The following is a 25794-nucleotide window of genomic DNA, read 5'->3' on the forward strand; positions in this document are numbered from 1 at the left end:
GAGAACTGAAAGAAGAAAAGTCACTTTATCCAGGGACTGTCCACACATATATTAGCCTATTCCAACCTCCTTTTCTTAATGGTGACACAAACTATTCATAACGTAAGAATATTCTTCACAACCGTCAGCAGGGGGTGGAAGCAGGCAGTGGGGTGGAGTAAGTGAATACAAGCTACAACCCTACAACCAGGGCCGGCTCTAGGGGTAGGCTGGGTGGTGCGGGGCGCCAGAGCGCCGGCCCGGCAGGGGGGCATCATGCGGAAGCTGTGCTACGCCCTGCACCCGCCCACCAGCCGCGGCAAGAAACGGGGTGGAGCAGGGGCACCAGAGCGATCTCCGCACCACGGCTCCAGGGCGCCAGACACGCTTGAGACGGCCCTGGCAACAACCATTCACTGTAATGTTGTTCACTGCTCCTGCTGACACTGCAGAGAGAAAGCATTTTTGTTCCTGAAATCCCTTTTGATTGCGGAGATAAAATATAGCTGATAGAAATCTACAGGTTGTGGCATTAGTGTGAGAAAACAGTCAAGATCCAGTGTTCCCCAGGCATGTACCTCCAGGCGGTGGTGATGTCAGGTGCCATCTTAGTGCCCAGCCATCTTCACTTGGTTGGAAGTGGCCAATAGCCAGGTGCAAAATGTGCCTGACGCCTGGCTAATTTCAAACACTGTAGAAGAGTGGTCTGCAGTGCAAACAAGTTTTTTTAAAAAACACTGGAATAGACTGATCTATGACAGGTTGGTCAGAACAAATTAGATGTTAGATGTGCTTGCATCAGTATTCTTAAATTACCTTATATACAATTTTTCATGCTCAAGTATGACTCTCTTGACAAAAAAGGAATGTGAATATTGGCTTAGGGTCAGGTTTTTTCTGATCCCTTATCTTCTGTGTACATGTTTAATTATAGGAAAAATCCACAGGAAGCTCAATGGAATTGTTGGTCAAGTCAAAACTACAGAATGTAAGGTTGTGTGTGGAGGTTTCACACTTTGGCTGATTCATATGTTATGTTCAGCTACTGATATTTGCATTTGACAGTATGTGCAAGTAAACAACCCACAAAGATGGTGTAACATATGAGAAATGGTGCATATGTAATGATGCAAACTTGACTTCTGAAGCAGGATGAGATCCAGTGGCAGAAATCAGTGCTCAAGGCAAATTGTTCAAGTTCTCCCACATGGGTTATGCTTTTTACTCAAGACATACAAGCGCCCACCACTTTCTAGAAGTACCATGAATCTCTCAAACTGAAATAGTGGGGAAGCTGTTGACTTCATTGTTATAGAAAACTAGATGAAAAACACACACACCTCGGTGGTTAAAATTATTTTTGTGCAGTGTAGTTTTAACAGAGTTTAAAAGGAGCCATGCAGAATAAGTTATGTTGAGCTCAGCATATTGTTTAAATCTAATTAACTTTCCAGTGGGCGTTTGTTTAAAAATGAGAACATCTATTAAGTGACGAAAGCCAGTCTGTGTTGCGCAGTCCTATTAACTTTTCTTTCCTTCTTTGCCTTGACTGTAAGCATGGGTAGGATCACTGAACTTTCACCAGAACTGTAGCCTGCTCTGACAGAATGTTAGCTCTCATCAAAAGTAGTCAATTAATAGCCAGGGCAGGGAGCTCAAATTTAATCAGAATGTACAGGAGATGTATTTTGCTTTTAATGCTTTGCACTAGAGAAATCCCCTTGGAAATCTTGTTGATTGTAAGCACTGTTTGTGACCTAACTTCTGTCTGCTGCTGGGCCCAGGAATCTGCGCTAGCGCTAGCAAAGCAATATTTCTTTACCTTCAATAAACAAACCAGTACTTTGACCCACATACTGCAAGGGAGACAGAAGCTTAAACCCCTTGAGAAAGGGTTTAAGGAGTGTGCATGTTTAGCAACAGAAGGGCTGATTAATAGTAGCCATCTTCAAATATTTGTTTCTGTTGCTCCAGAGGATAGGGCCTAAACAAGTGTGTTCAAATTACAAGAAAGGACATTTCCATGAGGTATTAGGAAGAACTTTCTGGTGGCATGAGCTGTTCAGCGATGAACAGATTGCCTCAGAAGGTGATAGACTCTACTTTGTTAGACATTTTAAAGCAGAGATTGGAAGGCTACCCATATTAGGAATGGTGTAGCAACAGATTCCCTTCCTTGCAGTGATTTGGACTAGAAGACCTTTTGAAATCCTTTCCAATTAAGACTCCAATCCCTTTTTCATTCTACCCTCTAGTGATATTTTCCTTTAGAAGAGGACAGGCACATTTGCCCTTTCATTCCCAAGAAAAGCATCCTCCCCCCAACATAGATAAGCTATGCAGTATTATATGATTCTATGCAAGAGATAAATGCAATGGCAAATTGGCAGGTGTTCTTTCTGCATGAGGTGAGGTTTCGCAGAAAACAGCTGAACCGTTCACCGACTGCTAGGTGACACGGACTCCGTTTGCTTATTTGCTGGCACTTTATATTTATAGTGGTACACTGTGGGTAGGTCATCCTATGGCGCTGTGGAAGGGTGCCAATTTGATGCTTTGTTTCTCCGCAGCCCTAAAAATGGGCCTGCTGGAGAAAGGAGCCTCTCGGGCTCTTTGCCCTCTTGACTCCAGCTTATCTGTTGCATTTGCAGAGGGAAGGGGAACCACTGACTATCTGCTTGGAGGGCTTTTTACCAGTAGCAAACCAATGTTTATGGTATTATGCGCTAAAAGGCAGGCAGGAAAGGCTTCTGTTTAATCAATAATGTATGCTCCAGTTAGTCTTATCCTCTGGACATCATTAAACATGTATTTTGTTTCATAACTGATGATTTTAGCTGACTGGAGTTTATAACTAGATATCCTCAAGCCTTTGCATCTACCATCAGGCAGATCTGAATTGAGCTAGGCAGTCAGCTATGTTTAGTGTTAATGTGGAAAGTAAACTTAAAAATAAGTGAGAGTTGGGAGTTAATTATAAATAATAGAAGTGGATGGTATGCAAGAGCAGACTTCATGACTCTGAACACAGTCAGACAGCAGCAGTAAGGCTTGATGTTTAAATGCTGTAGCCTACTGTGGAGGAGCTTTACTAGTAAGCTTGAAAACTTTGCATGTTAAAAATCAAATTAAACCGCACTACATTTTGTTTAAATCAGGCATCCCCAAACTGCGGCCCTCCAGATGTTTTGGCCTACATCTCCCATGATCCCTAGCTAACAGGACCACTGGTCGGGGAAGTTGGGAATTGTAGTCCAAAACATCTGGAGGGCCGAAGTTTGGGGATGCCTGGTTTAAATGGTAAGGAAATGTACGTTCAAGGTTTACTTAATAATGTTTATTCGGCAATGGAGCAGTTTCAGTTAACAAATGCGCTCCATTAAACAGATCTACCATAATATCTCACCAGCTTGGAAAGATGCACACTGGTTTCCTTGGCATAAAGCGTTGATACATAGGCTTGCAGTCGGACTCTGATTATTTAGGAATAAATTGCATGGCACTTGGTGGGACCTACTTACAACTAAACATGTGGGATCAGGCTCTAAGTGATAAATGATATGTGGTAGACAAAGTGAAAGAACCAGGCAATTACCAACTTTTTCTTTCTTTCTTTTTGCTTGTGGCTGAGAAAGCCAATGAAATTAACAGTTGATAGGGAGGACTGAACAAACAAGCATTGCTGTTTATTTAATTATTTAAGCCCTTGACTTTTTAGAACTCTCGAACAAATGGCAATGATGTTTTCCTTTAAATCCATTATTAATTCTGCAATATGTTTCATTTCTAATGAAAAGAAGATCCACCTTTGGTGCTAAGGAAGCCTTGATACTCATCTGTCAGAAAGGTTTGTGCAAGTTCAACAAATCTGCATACAGACATTTGTTTTGCATAATTTATGGTGCTTCCATGATCCACACTAGTATCCGTAACTCAGTTGTGTCCTAAAAGCAACAGCATCTGTCTGGGGAAAGTCTCCTGCATAGAAGAAAAATACAGACCCTTCAGCTTTCTCTTGCACTGAAGGCTCTCTGTAAGTTCATACTCTCCTTGATTTTTCCTGCCTATTTTTTCTCTCTGAGTTGCACAGATTTTCTTCCTCATCCTTGATGACAGCTTGCCTAACACAATGGCATATTGATGTATTCCCCCCCCCCCTTTCACTTAGAAATGCAAGGTCTCTAATGCTCTGGCATCCTTTTCTGTATTCCCAATCTCTTTTCCTGCGGTTGCATTCCCACTTGGGTAGTCCTGCTGTTGCAAGGCCAACTACTTAGGCTTTACTGAATCTTTGAGGACTTGTGGTTTACTTGATTGTACAATAGCAGTTCAGTGTGAGCCTCCCATAGGGCTTTGAATCGAAGCAAGAAAAATGTAACTAAAATTCTGGAGAAAAGCCAGTATTTCACCCTCACAATTCTGCGTCCCTCCCCCCCCCCTCGGTCAGCACTATACATTAGTTGTTTTCATGCTCTAGCAAGAGCGAAGATGTTAAGATTGCTTTGTATTTTTCTCCTCCCCCTTGTACCACAGAAGCAGCCAGTAAGTACTTTCAATATCAGGGCAGAGGTATAGGCAATAATTTAAAAGGAATTTTCGCCTTACCTAGATTCACTTATTTTAGCAGCTCTTGTCTGTACTGTGCTTCACTACCCCCAAAGTACCCCAAAGCCTGACAAACTATTCTGAAACTGTGTTTAAGACTATAAAACTACAGATTTGGAGGTGGGTGGGGAGAGGAAGTCAGTGTGGTGTAGTGGTTAAGAGCGGCAGACTCGTAATCTGGGGAACCGGGTTCTTGTCTCCGCTCCTCCACATACAGCTGCTGGGTGACCTTGGGCTAGTCACACTTCTCTGAAGTCTCTCAGCCCCACTCACCTCACAGGGTGTCTGTTGTGGGGGAGGAAGGGAAAGGAGATTGTTAGCTGCTTTGAGACTCCTTCAGGTAGTGATAAAGCGGGATATCAAATCCAAACTCCAACTACTACTACTACTACTCCTCTTCTTCTTCTTCTTCTTCTTCTTCTTCTTCTTCTTCTTCTTCTTCTTCTTCTTCTTCTTCTTCTTCTTCTTCTTCTTCTTCTTCTTCTTCTTCATATATACAGACTTAGTAATGTTTGAATGGACTGCAAAACAAAAAAGCTCGTCATCCAGCTTTGGTGACGAGTCCTTCCATAAAGCCTTGAGTTTTGCTTTGACTCATCAGTGTGCATTAGGAGGGTACATACAAGATCTCTGTTCTCAGTTCATAGAGTCCTTTCTATAGGTCAGCTACATTTGGTGTGAGACACTGCTGTCATAAACATCGAAAATGGCAAACCCATACCAACACCAGAAATATAAGACAAACTAGGAGACACCCAAATTCCTTGGCTGACCCATCACCAACAGCACACCTTCTTAAATAACCCAACAGTAAAAGCAGCAGCAACTACTAGGCCTCTGACCAGGCATCCCCAAACTTCGGCCCTCCAGATGTTTTGGGCTACAATTCCCATCATCCCTGACCACTGGTCCTGTTAGCTATGGATCATGGGAGTTGTAGGCCAAAACATCTGGAGGGCTGCAGTTTGGGGGTGCCTGGTCTAAACTGTGGTCTAAACCACCCTTCTCAGCCAAAAGAAGGGAACTCACATCGAAACTAGTTTAGTCTGCTCTTTGATGCATGGAGGAAAATTGGTGTATGGGGTCTTTAACATCTTTCTGTCTATTTTCCTAGAATACGCCTTTTTAAACATGCCTTCGCTGAAGGGTAAAGTCCAGACTGTTTTGGGCCTTGTTGAGCCTAGCCAGCTTGGCTACACGATGACCCACGAGCACTTGACAATGGATTACACTTGCTGTTACTACCCACCTCCTTCAGGCCAAGAAGCACTCTCTGAAACATCCATTGAGATGAAGAACTTGTTTTGGCTGAAACAGAATCCCTACAGCCACAAAGAGAACCTCCTCCTGCATCAAGAAACAAGTGCTGTGAAGGAAGAACTGCTGCAATTCAAAGCTGCAGGTGGTGGGACCATAGTGGAAAATACAACCACAGGGATAAGGAGAGACATGAAGACCCTAAAGCAGCTTGCGGAAGAAACCGGTGTCCATATTATAGCTGGTGCTGGCTTTTATGTGGGTGCCACTCATTCTCCTGAAACACGAGCGATGTCTGTCGAGCAGGTGGGTCTCAATACGTACTGAAAGTTGGGCTCTCTTATTGGCAACCTCTGAATACCTCAATATATGTTGTTTGCTTTTAACATAATTAAAATAGGAAGCCTCAAAATTGGGAATTGTATGTGTGTGTGTGCGTGCGTGTGTGTGTGTGCATAATACACTGGGTTGGATACAGAGGAAGTCATCTCTCTGGTGGAAGTGCTTTTCCTGACAAGGCAAGATCCTTCCATGAGAAAATGAACTGAAAACCAGTGGAAACAAAAAATAAAAAAAATCCTTCCAGTAGCACCTTAGAGACCAACTAAGTTTGTCATAGGTATGAGCTTTCGTGTGCATGCACACTTCTTCAGATACAGTGACTTCTGTTTCAGTGTATCGGAAGAAGTGTGCATGCACACGAAAGCTCATACCTATGACAAACTTAGTTGGACTCTAAGGTGCTACTGGAAGGAATTTTTTGTTTGTTTGTTTTGACTATGTCAGACCAACACGGCTACCTACCTGAAAACCAGTGGGTTTGCTGCTGTTATACACAGAGCATCCTGCAATCTCATGCACAGTATTTTAGGATGCATGTGTGAGCTACGTTTCTGTTGCCTACTCCCTTTGGTGATGGTTTGCCATTTTTCAATGCCATCCTTGGTGAGGTGTGTCTATTGATTTTCAGGAGAGATATAAAAACATTCCCGCTCACTCAGGCATTCGAAGGCCGAAAGATACTGACCATGGCAACCTTGAAATTAGGAACTACATTGTTTTACTTAAGTTCTGATACCATGCAGCACAGAGAGCTTTAACTAAAAGGGTGTTTATTTTCTACAGCTGACAGAGGTTATAGTTAATGAAATTCTCAATGGAGCTGATGGAACCGACATAAAGTGTGGGGTCATAGGAGAGGTTGGCTGCTCATGGCCTCTGACAGAAAGTGAAAACAAAGTACTGCAAGCAACGGCACATGCTCAGTCTCAGCTTGGCTGCCCTGTCATCATCCACCCTGGCAGGAATAGTGATTCACCTTTCCAGATCGTTCGAATTTTGCAGGAAGCTGGTGCCGATACCTCAAAAACCGTCATGTCTCACATGGACAGGTAAATGGGCCGCTCTGGTGTTGGATTGTTTGTAAATATTTCTGCTTCTAGACAGGGGAACTTTTAAGAAACCCACAGCAGCTTGAACCTAATCAGGTTTTATCAGTGTTCTGATACTTCATTACAGCAAGCATTGTCATCACAGTTCCAGCAATTGCAGGAATACTAGAATGCCGATACATACCATACTGCCAGATTGAAACTCTAGTGAAGTTGGTGACAATCCTGAAAGTGGCATGTATGTGCAAAACTGCTTAGTCCTGCTGACACCTACAAATCTTTAATTCCAAAAGGCCGGCAGTCTAAATGGTTTGTAGATCTCAGTGCTCATTAGAATAAGAGTGTCTGTTCATGTTGGGGAGTCTCTCCTTGAGCACCTAAATAAATCATCACATTTTCAAAGTCTACTTTGCGTTATCAGGACCCATTTATGTCAGAGGAACGTTCAGCACCATAACTAAAATATTGTGCTGAGATACAACACTTACAACAGTGTTTGAGCTATATGAAGTTGCACAACCCCCTTCAAAACTTATTAGAATATCAATGTCACTTCTCCAACTTCATTGGGTAATCCCTGTCTGGCTCTTAAACCTCTTTAGTTGCTTACCCCCCCCCAGCTTTGCACACCCCCAACACTTACTGCTAACTCCCCACATTAACAGGCGTACATTTAGTGATGCTCCTCCCTTTGGACTCCTGTGTTGTCCTTTCTCACTGCCATTTCATGTCTCTTTAGAGCATTGTGACCCTGTTTCCCCCTCCATTCAGTATTCCAGTGAGGCCACATCAAACACATTGGAGCTCACGACTGGGCATAGATGCAATAAAGCATCCTTGCTAGTGTCCCACATTCCCCTGAGGATGCCTAATGTGTAGTTTGAGAAATATAGCATCGAGTTGCACACAACTTTGAACAGACACAAATATCTCCTGTCTTTTCATCTTTGACTAATTTGGCTTCTTAAATTAGCATACTCTTCTGTGGCAAAAACTCTAGGTGGGATACTGGTTGAGGGGGCATCCTCAAGTACCATACATTAGTTAAAGGTAAAGGGACCAGCACACGGAAACGCAGCACACGGAAACGCTGTTTACCTTCCAGCCAGAGCAGTACCTATTTATCTACTTGCACTTTGACGTGCTTTCGAACTGCTAGGTTGGCAGGAGCAGGGACTGAGCAATGGGAGCTCACCCCATCGCGGGGATTCGAACCGCCAACCTTCTGATCGGCAAGCCCAAGGCTCTGTGGTTTAACCCACAGCGCCACCCTCGTCCCTTAAGTACATTAGTTAAGATCAGCTAAAAGCCCGGTCTTGCACATGTTCATTTGGAAGCAAGTTCTGCTGAGTTCTATGGAGCTTTCCCTCAAGTAAGTATGCATAGGGTTGCACCATAAGCCCATTTGTGTGCATGCATGCTAGTTGAAGTGGCAAGGGGAAGGACCATAACTTGCTGGTGGAGCACATGCTTTCAATGGTTCAACCTCTGGCATCTCCCAGTGGGGCTGGGAAAGACTGCTGTCTGAATTCTTGAAGAGGTGCTGCCCTTTAGTACAAATAGAGGTTCTTCGACTGGGGTATTCTGCTAAGTTTTTCTCAGAGAAGTCCTGTTTATTTAATGGTACTAACTTAATGCCCATTTATTTAGCCTTAGGTAAAGGTAAAGGGGCCCCTGACCATCAGGTCCAGTCGTGTCTGACTCTGGGGTTGCGGCGCTCATCTCGCTCTATTCGCCGAGCGAGCCGGCGTTTGTTCGCAGACAGCTTCCGGGTCATGTGGCCAGCATGACAAAGCTGCCTCTGGCGAACCAGAGCAGCGCACGGAAACGCCGTTTACCTTCCCGCCCGAGCGGTCCCTATTTATCTACTTGCACTTTGATGTGCTTTCGAACTGCTAGGTGGGCAGGAGCTGGGACCAAGCAACGGGAGCTCACCCCGTTGCAGGGATTCGAACCGCCGACCTTCTGATCAGCAAGCCCTAGACTCTGTGGTTTAACCCACAGCGCCACCTGGGTCCCCTTAGTTTTAGGTAAATACCACTTATCGTTTGAATTGGTTGCATTTTGTCAGCTAGCTGGTATAAAGTGGTACACCAAGACCCTCTGCAGTTTTCAGATAGAAGCTTAAGAACTGTGGATAATGGACGGCGCTGAGCTATTCGCACCAAAGGTTTGATTCTGTGTAAGAAGAGCTTCCCATGTTCCTAGCTGGTAGCTGGTCCAGCCTGCTGCATAAAGGCAGTACAGTACATGGCAACATTTGGCATGGACACATTGGAGGGCTATGTATCTGCAGATCAGATAGCTTTAAATAGCCTGGCTCTCTTCCCTGAGTTTTCTGTTGCAGGATAAGAATGGATCTTCCGCTTTCTCCAGACTATGTTGCAAAACAACAACAACCCCAAACCTTAACAATTCCACACGTCCTTAAATAGCTACATCTACATCACATCTGTTGAATCCTCTCCTGCTACAACTGCAAGATTGTTACTGTTACCTCTGTAAACAAAAGTCACAGAACGTCCATGGAGGGCAAAGTAGTGGATGCTTCACCCCTTCAGTTAAAAGAACATGATCTATGCTGCTAAGCCACATTTTATATGACCTTGTGTGGTTGATGATTAGTTGGCAGATGACCATGTATTGATTGGCATTGCTGAAGGCTGGAAGCTATTTGTAGTCATATGACTTATCATTGAATTGTTGTGACTGCTCTAAAACTGATTTTCACTGATCATACATGTATAATTTAAATGTACTTTCCATGAAACACCATGTATGTTACTATCTACATTTCCATTCATGCTTAGGCATTTATGAGACAAAGGAAGCCTAAATGATTTTTTAAAAAAATAAAACAAAACACAAACTCTCTTCCAAATTGCAACTACTTTCTTGTCTGATTGCCTAGAATTAATTCTTGATTGCTTCAGGTAACCATGCCGGTTTGCTATTGACAGGCCTAATTTAAATAAATCCCCAACTCTTTTAATATATTTTCACACCTATACCTAGAAAAGCATATTCCTATGAACGTGATTTTAAAAATTATAATAATACAAAATATTGCCAAGGTACTACAGCGTATAAATACATTTACATAGCAGTTTTGGCTTCTAGTGATGAGCTGTAAATGAAAGCCATACTACTTGCACAGTACTTTGAAAGTCCATTGGATAAGAATCTCTGGTCCTATGTAAACTGTGATTATTTTTTTAAAAAAAGATTTTTATTATTAATTACAGTTGGCAATAATGAGTGTCCTGCTGGTGCCAGTTGTGTTTCAACAAGAGCTTTCTCTCACTCATTCCATCTGTTCCTTCTACTTAATCCTGCTGTTAAGTCACAATATTGAATTTGTGACATCAGTCATTTCCATAGCAACAGACTATGATGCAACTGAATTAGCTGTTAATGCCTTTGTGGCATTAAGCAGAAGGAGCACCAAAGTAATGTAGGTGAGAATGATTCTTTTGAGTTTCACCCATACAGTATTTTTGGGTAGTCAGGCAAGAGAAGGAGAAAGGGTAGAAGAATGCAAATAGTTTGACAACACCCCACATCCAACACTTCATGGAGGCAAACCCTCCTTGTTTCCGCTCTGTCCTTTGCCAACATTTATGCCAAATGTAAGTTATTGTCTGTCTGTCTGTCTGTTTCTGTTTCTGTTTCTGTTTCTCTCTCTCTCTCTCTCTCTCTCTCTCTCTCTATATATATATATATATTCTTCTTGACATCACCTCATATCTTATCAGAAATTAAAGTTTCTGTTGGAAGTTATATTTAAAAATAACCAGAAGGTTTCATTAACCAGAAGGACAGGAGACAAAATATTACGACCACATGTTAGAAATGTAACCCCCCCCCCATTTTTCAAAGGGGGTTTCCTTAGGTGGAGAAACCTACTTCTGACTTCTTGCCCTCAGTGATCTGCGGTAGTTCACCTTTATTAATTGGTGGACAACTTAGTTCACAAATAATTAAAGAAAAGCATGATTTGAATTACATAATTATTTATTAAACATGTATAAATATAAAATATTAATTGTATGGCTTTTCCCCAATGAACTATAAATTGCTTTGTTTCTAGGTTTGTTAGGAGGTATCTGCTTATTTTATGGAGATATTGATTGCTTTTACCATCTTAGGCTAAAAATAACCACAACTGGGAAGCTGGGGTGTGCATACGTTCTTTTTAACGAGCTTTCTGAATCTGGACTATTGCTGGCAATGCAGGCTATGTGAAAATTTACTTGCCCACAAACTTTTAGAAATGCCACCACTTTTTTTTTAAAAAAAAATGTCTCCAAGAAGACCAAACTAGTCTCTGGAATTATGTCAGGAATATCTTTAAAATTTATTAGCAACTTCCTCCCCAAGGTTGCCCAGGAATTCTAAGGGGGAGAGGAGAATCAGTGCAGTTTTGAAAGATTCAGTCCACCTTCTTGATTCAAAATGGCATCCAGTTGGATTCAAATATTGACTAAAATCTGCTCCTTGATTATGCAAAATTTGGGTTTGATGTCTTAAGAGCTGTCCAAATGCACAGTGAACAAACAACTTTACACAATACATATAGTAGAGGAATTTGGGTGTATTCTTATTCCTGAACAAAAAATAATTAAAGGCATTTATAGGTTGCTATTTTTCACCTAAAAATATTGTCTGGCATTCAGCTAAGTTTTACTCAGAGCAGACACACTGTGATTGCATAAGAAGAGATTGCTGGATCAGGCTGGTGGCCCATTTAGTCCACTATCCTGTCCTGACAGTGGCCAACCAAATTAATGGACCTAACTTAGTCCTGTAGATTAATTTTAACTCAGTTGAATACTACTGATAGACTGCTTATTGTTTGAGAGACTGTACATTGTTTTTAAACATATTCACATAGAATTCCACAACCAAAGTCTATCCCTTCCAATAGTTCACAAAATGGAAAAATAAAATGTAATTTAATACAGTCCACTGTTTTGATGGTTGTAAGGATAAATATGTGGTAGCTTGAAATGTTGTCAAATTTCAAGGCTTGGTGACAAATTAAACTAGATTGTAATTCTACTTGAGACCTATTGGTTATGGTTATGTATATGAATCCTTTAAAAAAAAGGTTTTATCAGCAAAATGTTATGGTGGTGACGAGACTGGAAATACTCTGAACCAACACAAAATAGGAATATGGGGAGAAAGTTCAAGAAATTAATTTTATTTTAAGAAGTGTTCACAATTTCTTTGCTAATTGACTTTACACCATAAATGTTGCTGAAGAGTAAAGAATAAGTAAGAAATCAAACTATGATGACTAGCTAGTCTGTTGATACCCATGTGTGTCAAAAATAATAATATTTGTAAGCATATCTGGGGTCAGAACCTCTGCAGTTATGTAATGTAGGCTGCAATTTTACTTACCTGGGAGTAAATCACATTGGACTCAACGGGACGTACATCAGAGCAGACCTACAGGGTGAGTAAAGGAAGCTCCATGAATACAGAGTACATGTTCCATGGGCCTCTTTTTAAAAAGACTCACCCAGTATATGGTGGATTGTGCCATGAAGCTGACTTCTAATGAATGAATCCATTATGAAAGAATATTTGCTGTGTTTGAAGGCTATTTTCAAATGAGGTTAAATGATTCAAGTCAGCTATGAGAAAGAATTGCATTGAGCAAGTTTATAGTGTATACTGTGATTTGTACAGGACTATATTTGACGAGAAGAAACTGTTGGAGTTTGCTGAGCTTGGATGCTACTTAGAGTACGACCTCTTTGGAACAGAATTTATTTTGTACCAAATGAATCCTGATATCGATATGCCAAGTGACAACGAAAGAATTTTAAGGTATGTATTGCAATGCATTAAAATGTACAGACATGGAAACTTCTGCTGGAGATAGCAATGTTGTTAGTGTCCAGGTTTTGAAAGTACCACAAACTGAGCCTGCGTGTAACTTGCACTAGCATGGCATTTCAATATGCCTGCCTTCCACGGATAGGTATTCTACTTAGTTTAACGTCTTAAATCACAAAGGTCCAGGGCAGACATAACACTCAGTCGCTAAGCATGGTTAAGAAATAAGAAGTGGAGAGCATAGCTGCCAAGTCTCCCGTATACCCTGGGAAACCCCCGTTTTTCCAGCTGTTCCCAGCCGAAAAAACAGATTTTTTTGTTTTTCCCCGGTTTATTCTGGCGCGGCAGCCATGCTCAGAAGCAACTTTTGAAGCTGCTTTGCCCAGTTCCAAAATGGCTGCAGCGCGACTTCTGGTGTGGCGGCCATTTTGGAACAGGGCAGACCAGCATCAAAAGTTGCTTCTGAGCATGCTCCGCCCAGTTCCAAAATGGCGGCAGCGCTACTTCCGGTCTGCTACTTCCGGTCCAGTCCCTTATTTCTCAGGCCGGAACTTGGCAGATATGGTGGAGAGGCCGTCCTCATTCCTTTTGCATTAAAATTTATCCTTCTCTTTCCCTGAGATCTTTCACCATAGGCCAAACCAGGTGTTATAGTAGCACAATATTTATGTTCTGTAATTTCAATATCCTGTAGCAGTGATAGAGCCATTTAAAGCACAGCTGTGGCATAAAGGGGGAATTCAAACTTCTGAGACCAAAAGTCCAGCCCCAACAGGAGACAATATATGGGGAGAAAGCATCTATAGGGGAAGGGTTCAGCCAGAAGATGGTTCTTCTATACCCTGTTTGATAAGAAATTGGCACAACCAGCATTGTAACAGAGGTGGTGACTCTCTTAAGCTTCCATTTTGACTTCATGGTTAAGGGTTAATGCCAGGCATAGGCAAACACAGCCCTCCAGATGTGGTCCTGTTAGCTAGGGATGATAGGAGTTGTAGTCCTAAAACATCTGTAGGGCCAAGTTTGCCTATGTCTGGTTAACGCTAACCAATATCTTCCTTAACTATAGTTACAGGTAGGTAGCCGTGTTGGTCTGGTATAGTCAAAACAAAATAAAAAAATTCCTTCCAGTAGCACCTTAGAGACCAGCTAAGTTTGTCATTAGTATGAGCTTTCGTGTGCATGCACACTTCTTCAGATACACTGAAACAGAAGTCACCAGATCCCCACATATAGTGAGAGGGTGGGGAGGGGCTGGACTGTTTATGGCTGCATTTGGTCTTACAGGAAGAATTTCCGACTGTTTACAATTGGTCCCACAGGAAAAGCAAGGGGTGAGATGGTTAAAGATAGCTTTATCATGTATAAGGAGATAGCTTTATCATGTATAAGGAGATAAGAATCCAATGTCTTTATTTAGACCAGGTTTCTCCATCGTTTTAAGTTTGGTGATAAATTGCAGTTCAGCAACTTCTCTTTCCAGTCTATTTCTGCAGCACCTTAAAGACCAGGCATCCCCAAACTTCGGCCCTCCAGATGTTTTGGACTACAATTCCCATCATCCCTGACCACTGGTCCTCTTAGCTAGGGATCATGGGAGTTGTAGGCCAAAACATCTGGAGGGCCGCAGTTTAGGGGTGCCTGTTAAAGACCAACTAAGTTTTTTATTTTGGTATGAGCTTTTGTGTGCATGCACACTTCTTCAGATACACTGAAATAGAAGTCCCCAGACGCTTATATGTGGAGAAAGGGTGGGGAGGGGTATAGGTGATTGACTTGACTGATAGCTGTTGGCATCTGGGTTTATTGCTCTGGTACCGGTGTCCATGTTAAGTCTGGAGGTTGTATTATTGTGGGTGAGGAGTTGTTTAAGATTGGGTGGCTGTCTGTAGGCAATGAAAGGTCTTCCTCCCAGAGTTTGAGAAAGAGAACTGTCATTGTCTAGGAGAGGTTGTAGATCTCTGATGATGCATTCTATACAAGACAAGTAGCTGTCTTACTTACTATTTCTTCGTCAATACAAACCAGCGTCTTTTTTTTTAGCTTTTATGCGTATAGGGACGTTGCAAAAAACAACAGCACATGATTGCATATCACAGAGTAATAACATTGCTTAAAATCCTGCAGCTCTCATTAGAAAAGAAGTTAAACTAGGTAAAACTGAAGGTGTGAACTTCGTTTCAGCTTCTCCATCAACCTGCCCTATACTGAGTTAAATTAACATACTGTGACGTTGCTCCTAAAACCTCTCTGCTTCTTGACTAATCTGGAGCCAATTTTGTGATGAATGAAAGCGCTCCTTGGACAGATACGATTGGAAGTTATGCAGGTAGAAAGGCTATTATTATCAGTAATGCTTTTGCTATTGATTGTGGCAACAGTTCACAATACAATACTCCTTTTTCCTCACCATGACAATTCCCTCATAATTCCTTCCCAAAACTGGCATTGAACAAAAGTAGCAGTAGATTTTTATAGGGAGACAAGATTGCCTTTCACCCAGAACGATTTGCGCATTTATGCTAGAGATGCCATTAAACTTCTTTTTGTGCATTCAGTTTATTGTTGGTGAGCATGCTAGGAAAACTGGCAGGCTACTATTAATTCATAGTCAGCTCATGTTTGGCTTGTATTCATCATAGTCATACAAATCAAGCTGACCTCTGTGTCTGGTTGTATAAACACTGGAGAGAGAAAGGTATTTTTCAAGACTTCACTCATGTTCAGTTCCACTAACGCTGAATAAAAGATTTGTAAATATCCAAATTTGCATGTGCATCTTTAAATATGTCCCTTGAGACAGCATAGGATTGTATAGAGATTTTTTTTTTTTGTCTTACGATAACTTCTCAACATTTTATTACTGGAAATTATTACTGAAATATTCAAATGCATAGTTATGTAAGTTTTGAGAGCAATTACCGTGTTTCTCATATTATAAGACACGTCTTATATTTATTTTTTCCTCAAAAAAACACACTATGGCTTATTTTCAAGGGATGTCTTATTTTTTTCCTCCTCCTCCTGCCGCGGCCGGCATTGCTGCTGCGCCTATCACTATGTCTTATTTTCGGGGTATGGCTTATATTCCTTGAATGCTTAAAAATCCTGCTATGGCTTATTTTATGGGTATGTCTTAAAATATGAGAAACAGGGTATGTGGAAGGAAAGTTGTTTTCTTTTAAAGTCATTGCTGGCTTGCTTATTTATTAATCTGTCAATTCAAGGATGTTTGAGGTGGGTGAAGCGATTATGCTCATGTAGTTCTGCATTCATAATAATATATTGCTGCTTATTAGCTCAGATGTGGCTACAGTGATCATGTAAAGCTCAGCCTCACTGATAATAGTCAACAACATAGGCAACTCTTAATGCTTGTGATCAGATAATCTTGATTCATTCCTCTATGATTACAGTGTTCATAATAATGGATAACTGAGTATCCCAAAATGACCCATGTCCAACTACAGAATTCTGCTCTCTGGACTGTGCTGACCTCTCAGTATTCCTGAATTACACCTGTTTTGCTAGTAGAACATTCAAAGCATGGTGCTATTAAGAAATCCAGCTCTGTCATCTCATACTCAGGATTCCAGGAAGCAAACTTTCTCAGCCCGTGGCTGACTAGGTCTTGTTGCTTCATTTGGTCATAGGTTTATGTAGTCAGTTAGATCTAAGACAGAATGCTCTTGGATGCCTATTCTTTATAGATTTCATGCATTGAGAGTGTGCAGATTTCTGTATCTTGTGCATGGAATCGCCAAACCTCAACCTTCATTCTCAGGCATTGTAGGATTTTTGGGAGGTGGGTGGTGGCTGTCTGTGTTGGATTGCATTTCATCTTCAGTTTTCCTAGACCAGTGGTTCCCAACAAGTGGTCCGCGGACCCCCAGGGGTCCGTGAGCTATGCCAGAGGGGTCCGCAAGATCACCTCCCCAAGATGCGCGTACTGAGCGGCGCACGCGCAGCGGGAGCGCCACGCACTGCTGCCGCGGCGTGGCACCCCTAGCAATCCGCTCCGTCGACTCGGGAGTCTCCTTGGGTCTCCTCAGAGGAGGAGGCGCCACGCCAAAAGCCCCAGAGCTCGCCTGCCTCCTTCCCGCCCTCTCCCTGCCTGTGGCCAGCAGCACCAGACGCTGTTCTGTGGAGTTTTTGGCGTGGCTCCGCCTCCTCCGAGGAGACCCAATGAGACTCCCAAGTCGGCGGAGGGTGGCGGACTCGCTGCTGGGCGCCCCTGCTCCCTCAATTCAGGACCCGGTGGGAGGCTTTGAAGCAGGCGCGAGGTCGCCTCTTCACCTCGGCAGCTGCGCCTTCCCCTCCCCCACCCCATTCCACTGCCCACCCCCACCCCCAGAGAGAGAGGGGGGCACTGTTTTTGGGGGTGGTGGTCTTACCCCCTCTGTCAGTGAGGGAGCAGTGTGGGCGCCTTACAAATCAGCCCCCTTTGCACAGAGGGGTGACTGGGTGGGAGAAGCCCATGGAATGCAGGCGCTCTAGCCCCGAAGAGGCTGTCACCTTGCTTGCAAAAGCAACAGCCTCTCCCGGGCTGAGCCGCCTGCCTGCCTTCTGTTGGCTCTCCTTAAAGCAAGCGAAGTAATTGCTTTAGAAGAGCCCACGGAACGCAGGCGCTCTAGCCCCGAAGAGGCTGTAGCTCTGCTTGCAAAAGCAACAGCCTCTCCCGGGCTGAGCCGCCTGCCTTCCCTGCCTGCCTTCCGTTGGAACGCAGGCACGGAAGGCAGGAGGAGCACTTTTGGGATGCCCCATTCCCCCCTGCTGCCAGTTACCAAGCCTGCTCCGCTTGCTTTGCTGCGAGCTGGGAGGGGTGGTGGTGGACGGGAGCTCCTGTCAGTCCGTCCCTTCTCCCAGCTCGCTGTACCACCAAGAAAAGCAAGAGCTGCTTGGACGCTGTGCGCGGCTCTCCCTCCCTCCCTCTCTCCCTCTCTTTCTTTCTCTGACTCCTTCCTTCCTCCCTCCCTCCCTCCCTCTCTCTTTCACCCCTTCTTTCCTTAGCATTTGCTAATTTCCACCTGCTGCTTCTTGTCAGCTTCTTCTCTGGGGAACCTTTCCTAAAAATGGTCAACAACTTTGGGGTCCCCTGCCTAAAAAAGGTTGTCAATTCTTGGGAATTTTTTTTGGGGGGGGGGCGCCGGAGGGATCTTCGTACCACGGCGCTGGATATGTTTCACTCAGCCATAATTGTTTAATAAAAAGGTGCTAATGGAGCCAAAAGTTATTTTCTGCTGACTAGTAGGCAGGTAGAGATTTGCAGTCAGATTTCAGAGTGAAAGTTTCAAGTTTGGAACCTAATATTTCAGATTTAACTCATCTCATTAAGAACTGAAAATTAAAACTAACTGTATACTGATGGAGTACTCTGTTGTAACTGTAAAAAAAAAACGTATAAAAAAGACTCTTAATTTGGCTCTCACTTTTTAATTTTAGGATTAGGAATTAATGGGGGTCCTTGTCACAATAGCGGCTCGATGAGGGGTCCTCGTGAAAATTTTGTTGGGAACCCCTGTCCTAGACAACTTCCCTCTCCATTCAGCTGCCAGCCCTCAAATGCATACTTCTCCTTTTGTCTAGATGTTTCCCAGCCAAACTGATTTTCCACTTCCCTCAAAGAAGCTGCATTATTTGAAAGCATTCTATAACTTGGATAAACATTCCATTATGTCACAACAACTCTGCCAATAGCTGGTGCCTAGGCAGGCAAATACCAAAGGGTTGGGCGAGTATCATTTTCAGCCAATTTATAGGCATAGCAGCTGTGTTTGCATATCATGCTAAACTATAGTTTAGCACAACTAGCAGGGACAAGTCACAGCAAGCCTTGGGATTGTGCAGTCTCCCTGTTCCTCCTCCCACAGAACCAGGACGAGGAGTTCAGAAGCTACTGCTTCCACTTTTGATTATCTATGGCTTGCCATGTCATTTGCAAAGTCCCTTGGACCCCAGACCTGTAGCCTATCTTAAACTGTGGTAAGTTTCAGACAGGCCACTTTCAAGACTGCTTATTTGAAACTGACCACAGTTGTTGGTCCAAATGATATGACAAACAGTGGCTAAGCAAAAACAGAAGCAAAAGCTTCCAAACTGTTCCTCCTCAGGAAGGATGGAAATGTTAGTTTATTATATTTCTTTTAAAACACACAAGAATAGGTCATTTAGTTTAAAATAGTGTGAGTCTGTACCTGATAATTATTTCTGCGTTAAAGGTAAAGGTAAAGGGACCCCTGACCATTAGGTCCAGTCGTGACCGACTCTGGGGTTGCGGCGCTCATCTCGCATTATTGGCCGAGGGAGCCAGTGTACAGCTTCCAGGTCATGTAGCCAGCATGACAAAGCCGCTTCTGGTGAACCAGAGCAGCACACAGAAATGCCGTTTACCTTCCCGCTGTAGCGGTCCCTATTTATCTACTTGCACTTTGACGTGCTTTTGAACTGCTAGGTTGGCAGGAGCTAGGACCGAGCAACAGGAGCTCACCCCGTTGCAGGGATTCGAACCGCCGACCTTCTGATCAGCAAGCCCTAGGCTCTGTGGTTTAACCCACAGCACCTATCAGATTAATATGAACTATACATTGACAGATGTGTATTGTCTGTATTTTTGCAGGGTTCGGATGTTGATTGATGAAGGCTATGAAGACAGAGTTTTGCTTGCTCATGATGTGCACACAAAAAATAGGTTGAAGAAATATGGGGGTCATGGATATTCTCACATACTTGAAAACATAGTACCAAAAATGTTAATCAGAGGCATATCACAAAAAAAGATCGATAAGCTATTGGTTGGAAATCCCAGACGATGGTTGACTTTCAAGTAGGGACTTGTAAGTATTGCTGTGGCTAGATTTGCTTCTGTGAAACTGGAAATTTGAAATCCAAATTATTTGAAGAAAACTAAAGTCCTACAAATCTGGCATCTTAAGAGTAGAATAAGCCATAGTATTGTGTCCATGTCCTTTCAGATACAGGGAGTGGGGGCAGTTACACAGCTTCGCCAAAGGGTAATTTTTATCTGTAATAAGCATTTGCTTAGCAAGTACAGTCGTACCTCGGGTTACGAACTCGATCCGTTCTGGGTCGCAGTTCGTAACCCGAAAAGGACGCAAACCGAGCGCTATTTTTGCGCATGCGCAAAGCGCGGTTTTTGTGATTTTCGCGCATGCGCAAAGCGTGTGCAAAGCGCGCGCACCGCTTCTACGCATGCGCGGAACGCGCGCGCAACGAAAACACTTCCGGGGTGCGGAGTTCATAACCCGAACTGTTCGCAACCCGAGCGGTTCGTAACCCGAGGTACGACTGTATGGTAGAATTGTATAGCTCTGTTCCACATACTATTTCTAAAATCGCCACAAAACTGCTTAAAGCTGCTGGGATGCATTCATGCAGTGCTTTTAGGGCATACTCCTAACAGCCTTGAGAACAGCATCATGCTGTGCAAGGGCTGAGACTGATGGAGTAATTATGATGGCTTCTGCGGACTCATTCTGGAGTTGGGTCCAAGTACCATTGCTGGAACATTTACACATAATCCTAGCTGGGCTCCTGCAAACCCCAGCTGCATGCCTAAGGCACTTCGGCACAGGAAATTCCCCATTGTTTTTTTATTTTCAACTTCACTCTGATGTGTCAGGTGACACTTGAAAGTAGGAGTGGGGAGCCTGTTACCCTCCAGATTCTGGACTGCAACGCCCATCGTTCCTGACCACTGGCTATGCTAACTGGGATCACTGGGAGTGGAGTCCTAATAATATAAGGATGGATACAGGTTCCCCAGCCCTGTTTTATTGCCGTTGATCTGCAGGAGAGCTGCTATAGAGAAGGGAGGAACCATGAGTAGAAGCAGAAATACAATAATACTTTTGTCAGCTTTCCATCAAACCTACATCAAAGTCAGCTGCCTTAGTATATTTGTATTCCTGATATTTATGGTCAAAACACTTTAACCCCAGTGCCTCCTTTGACCTTCCCTTGTAATATTTTGTGTGAATGCTGCTTTGAATTGAAATTTAAAAGTAAAGCAAAAAAATATGACTGGGGCTCTAAGAAAATTAAGAGGTTGCTTTAAATGTGGGGATTTTTGAAGGTGATGTAATGGTTGTATTTGCTTTAGGCATTTTCTATGCATGTATATTCAGACATTCAGGATTTACTCCCAAGTAAAGTGCTTGTGGTTTCAGGATTTCCACTTAAAAGCACAATCTTTATCCACTTAGTTTAATGGAGCAAACTCCCAAGTAGGTGTGCCTAGGGTTATTTTTGGCTAAAATTACCTCCCTCCAAAATGATTTTTTTTCCTAATACTGATGCTCCTACTAAGTATCCATATGCTATTTATTTAATGATTAGTTTTTATAAAATAATGTTCAAAATTTAAAAATGTTGACAATGTATATTTACATATTGAAAATATATTCAAATAGCATTTTAAGGGCTGGATTTCAAAACCGTATCAGGGTGAATAAAAGCATTTAAAGGCCTCCAATACACACTAGGCTCAATTGAATGCACTTCATTCTCATTGAAAATCAGCAGCCACAGGCGCACAGGATGAAATGTCCTTACTTTGATTTCAACAGGTTTAAACATGGTCATTTCTGCATCAGCTATTGGTCCATGGACTCAGGTGATCCAAACATTTGTTTTTCTTCCAAAACACCACACACACACACACACACGATGTATTTTATAAACAAAGCAGCTGAGCAAGATTTCACTCTTTTAGAAATGCTTGTGTCGCAAATTATTGTGGAGACAATGCCCAAAATCAAAATATGTAATAACAATAATGAACTAATGTAACAAAGCCTATAATTTACAAATCAGTTTGTCAAGATATGATTTAAAAGTTTGCCTTTTATTGTTTCTGTGGTTCTAACAAATAAAAATGCTGATTTTGCTAAAGAAAGTGTTCTATCTGTTTAAAATGACAGTCTGGTGATCTAACGTCGCTTATTATATTTCCAAGCGTGCACAGCATTTGATATCCTGTGGCAATAAATTTCTTGTATTATTTCATATTGGCTGTGCATGTTTAGTTATAGGCCACATTTGAGTGAACTGCATAGAAAAAGGGATTGCACATGTGTAGTGGAAACATTATTCTGCATTTCCAAAAAAAGCAGCACTCTACTGCATCCAGAGTTGCAATGGAAACTTCTTTCCAGGGGGGGGGGGGATAGCCCCTCTGCATAGGTGAATCTGCTCCTTCATAACTTTTGTCTTGCTTGAAACACACTATATGACAATGGGGAAAATCTCCAATGATTTGCGGTCAATTGATGTATACCAAGTGTACTCTCCATCAAATCAATTGTGAAATCAGTAGATGAAGTCAGATGTATTTTTCATCAAAGCAGAAATATTCAGTTCATATATGCTTACATTAAAATGAAATAAAAATTACTGCATCAACTCACAAACAATCATTAGGATAATTTAATCAGAATCAGCTAATCAAGTGAAAAGTACTCGTATTTTGAGAGAAGAATATGTGTTGTTGGATACATATTTTGCTATCTATAAATAGCATGGTGGAGCATCATGAATTTGAATGCCTTCCAAAGAGGGAGAAGATAATGGAATAATGACATAATTCCAAAGTTCCTTTTGGAGAATAGATCTACCTTTTTAATATCTGATTTACAAACATTTAAAAAATAAGACTGCATTATGAAATAAGGGAATGATATTTAGGAAACTTGAACATACAGTAAGCCTCACTTTCAAATGGAAGTTGAGCTTTCATGGTTTCTGTTAATGGGCTTGTGCTGCTATTTCTCTTTATAAGCAAAATATTAAAATAAGTTCATTTACGCAAGCTCCATATTTGCAACATGTTGATCCTAAAACCATTATACCCAGAGTTAACTACAACTGGGTTTGGTGGAAATTACTTTCATGTAAATGCATCTAGGAGTGAATACAACAAGCATTAGGAAAGCATTTCAAAGGTGGACTTGAACAGTCCAATTTAGAGTCCCCCGATAATTTCTGCTTTCAATTGTTTAGTGGGTTTTTTTAAAAAAAACTGTCAGAAGCATTAATTGTGTCAAATGGTTTTTCATGGAAGTACAACCGAAAAGTCTCTTGAACCACTTGACATAACAAAAATAGGTTTAAAGTAAACATGGTTTTTTGTTTCACATTTGAGAATGTCTCCTTTTGCATAATTTATTATATTTTAATAATATACATATATTATACAATCCTATTATTTATTCCGCAATCTGGCACTCTGAAGGCCTTTGTATTGGACTAATGGTAAGACGAAGCCCATCCTTTTAGTTTAGCACTCTTACAGTGCAATCCTGCATGCCTACTCAGAAGGAAGTCCCATGCAGAAGTATCCTGGGTAAGTGGGCATAAGGGTTGCATCTTAATATATCCTCATGACTCCCTATGTAATCGTTACAGTGATGCTTTGTCATACTGTACTGTATATAAAATCTTAAAACATTTATGCCAAACAAAATAGAAACTAGAAGTTTTCATCCAGTATTGTTTCTTGAACACTCATTTCAGTCGGACTTTAAATAAGCCATTAAGAACAGCTACCTTAAAATTGTATATATACCAACAGGTGCAGGAGAGAGCAAGTGTCACTGGTAAAAAGGGTGTAATGAGTTGAATTGACTCCTTTACTACATTTGTTTAGGAAGGCAAATCAGTTTAATCAGGCTGCTGTTTTCTATGTTTTATATTTTATAGTGATTTACCGCACATCATTGATCTTCTTGGGGGGGGGGGAGAGTGATATATAAATAATGATAAATACTGTTGCTTTAACACTAGCGGACCTATATATTCCAGCACTTAGCAATGGGTACTGTTGGTGGCTTTTGGCATATCATGAACTTCACCTTCTGATTCCATAGCTATTCATTTATAGGATTGTTACAGAAATAAGATGATTGAAAGGCATTCTGCCCATGAACAACACCATCCTAAATGTAATTGATGGTCTATCGAATTGTAGGACTTTTCTGATGCTGCAGTGGAACAGTTTATTTGCACATGCTGGGACAGCTTGCTCTACAACCAGGGTGTAAAAATGGTTTACTCATCTGATAAATAGCCAGGCACCAACAATCACCTCTCTCACGTTCTAACACGATGAAGGCTGCAATCCCATGCATGCATACTTCTGAGCTTACTTCTGAGATGACATGCATAGAAGATTATGCTCAAGGCCCCCTTTTCCGTATATGCACACATACACACGTACCTGCATGAAATGTTTAGCTTCATGTGTGCAAATATACCAAACCCTACAGACAGGACTGCATCGGATCATTGGCAATGTGACTGGCCCCTTGCTGCGTGTTTGAGAACCTGTATAATCAGTTGTACCTGTTTGTATTTACCTTGCATGCTGCCTGTGTTTTGGATAGCACCATAAAGGAGACGCTCCCATCCAGCAGTAGTTAAGTGTGGATGGAGCCCAAGAAATGAAGCACAAGGTGAAAACTCTGTAGGTAGGATCAGGCTCAAGCGCCATCAAGTTCTGAAGGGCAAAGCAAATGGGCAGGATTGGGCAAGATGTTGGGGCAACACTTGCTCCCCCAGCGTTTTCACTAAGAAACTAGCCAACAAGGATAGCTCGACCCCTACCAAAATGCTGCTCCTGAGTATCCACTTTTACAGTTTTTCCTTATAGGCCAATGGTTATTCGTGCCTGTGAAAAACAATGTTGCACCTGGAGACACTGCTGATAGTGGGTATATGACACTGGAAATAGGGTATGGTCCCCCCCCAAAACATGACCTACGTGGTGGGAAGAAGCCTTTGTAACACTTGACTAGGTTTTTAAAACAAAGGTCAAGCACCAGATCATATACCTAATGGAAATGGCAATATATTGTCTTGACAGAACTGGACTTTTCTATGGTTTTCTCTCTTTTGCACATTGATTCAGAGCACTGCAAGTGCTTCCCTGTGCATGTGGCTCGTTTGCTTGTGCAGAGACTGCCCATTCACTTCAGTGGAGGCAGCAGAATTATTCGCATAAAGGAGTTTATACACAGATTTGCTCCCTCTGTTGAGATGAATGGGTCAGCGCTTGTGGGTGATGCAACTCCATTTGCATATGCTGGAGCTACAAAATGTGTGTAAGAAATCGACGGACTGGAGCAACAGAGAAGAACGGAAAATGAGACACAACTGTGCTACAATCATTTTCAACCCCTGACTTGCACCTATATACAGTAAAATTAGAGCTAAGGCTTGAAGCAGGTATATTTTCTATTTCTAGGTAGTTAAGGGCATATAAGGACAAGGCAAATTCCTTTGGAGGGAATAAGCAAAAATTCAATTACATCTTCTTTTTATTGTAAAATCATTCCTCACCACATACTATGAGTTGGATCCACACGCATCATAGTTAGCAGGTAAGTCACAAGTACCAAAGCTGATGGATGGATAAAAGCAGCAAGATCATAGCACACCAAAAGTATCGTATATGCCGAAGAAATAATTCAGTGCTTTAAAGATTTTTTTCCCCTCTATAAAAGTTGTGATCTATATAGGACTTCATTCACATGGACACTTAACAACAAGGAGTATTTTGCTTTGGCGATAGTGGATCACACATCTGTTTAACTTGCTCTATATTTTTTTTAAACACACTCTCTGGGTTGTACAGATGTGAATCAGGTAGCATTTTGCCCCCACATTAATGAGGTGTCCCTCGGCCAGTATCCTCTGG

At 42.1% G+C, this 25794-nt stretch overlaps 2 protein-coding genes across 6 annotated transcripts in view; one reads left to right on the plus strand and one right to left on the minus strand.

Annotated features, from left to right (window-relative positions):
* The window catches only part of MINDY3 (MINDY lysine 48 deubiquitinase 3), a 207021-nt gene extending 190823 nt beyond the window's left edge, over positions 1-16198 (minus strand). Inside the window, exon 1 of the mRNA XM_060280788.1 lies at positions 16005-16198. The gene's annotated coding sequence lies outside the window, so the exon portion shown is untranslated. The remainder of the gene's footprint in view (positions 1-16004) is intronic.
* PTER (phosphotriesterase related) overlaps positions 1-22154 on the plus strand; it is a 38571-nt gene extending 16417 nt beyond the window's left edge. Inside the window, exons 1-6 of one of the 5 annotated variants that reach the window (XR_009558402.1) lie at positions 761-3826; positions 5699-6147; positions 6967-7232; positions 12933-13073; positions 19699-20132; positions 20175-22154. Coding sequence is in view for 4 of the 5 variants with exons in the window: in XM_060280789.1 (XP_060136772.1) it covers positions 3769-3826; positions 5699-6147; positions 6967-7232; positions 12933-13073; positions 19699-19909 (1125 nt within the window). In the remaining variant the exon portion in view is untranslated. Of the gene's footprint in view, positions 1-760; positions 3827-5698; positions 6148-6966; positions 7233-12932; positions 13074-19698 lie in introns of those variants that run through there. The other 4 variants (XM_035129505.2, XM_060280789.1, XM_035129503.2 and 1 more) reach the window with 4 other exon arrangements.
* Positions 22155-25794: the final 3640 nt, after the last annotated feature.

This window comes from Zootoca vivipara, chromosome 12 (assembly GCF_963506605.1).
Source record: "Zootoca vivipara chromosome 12, rZooViv1.1, whole genome shotgun sequence".
NCBI classification, from domain to species: domain Eukaryota; kingdom Metazoa; phylum Chordata; class Lepidosauria; order Squamata; family Lacertidae; genus Zootoca; species Zootoca vivipara.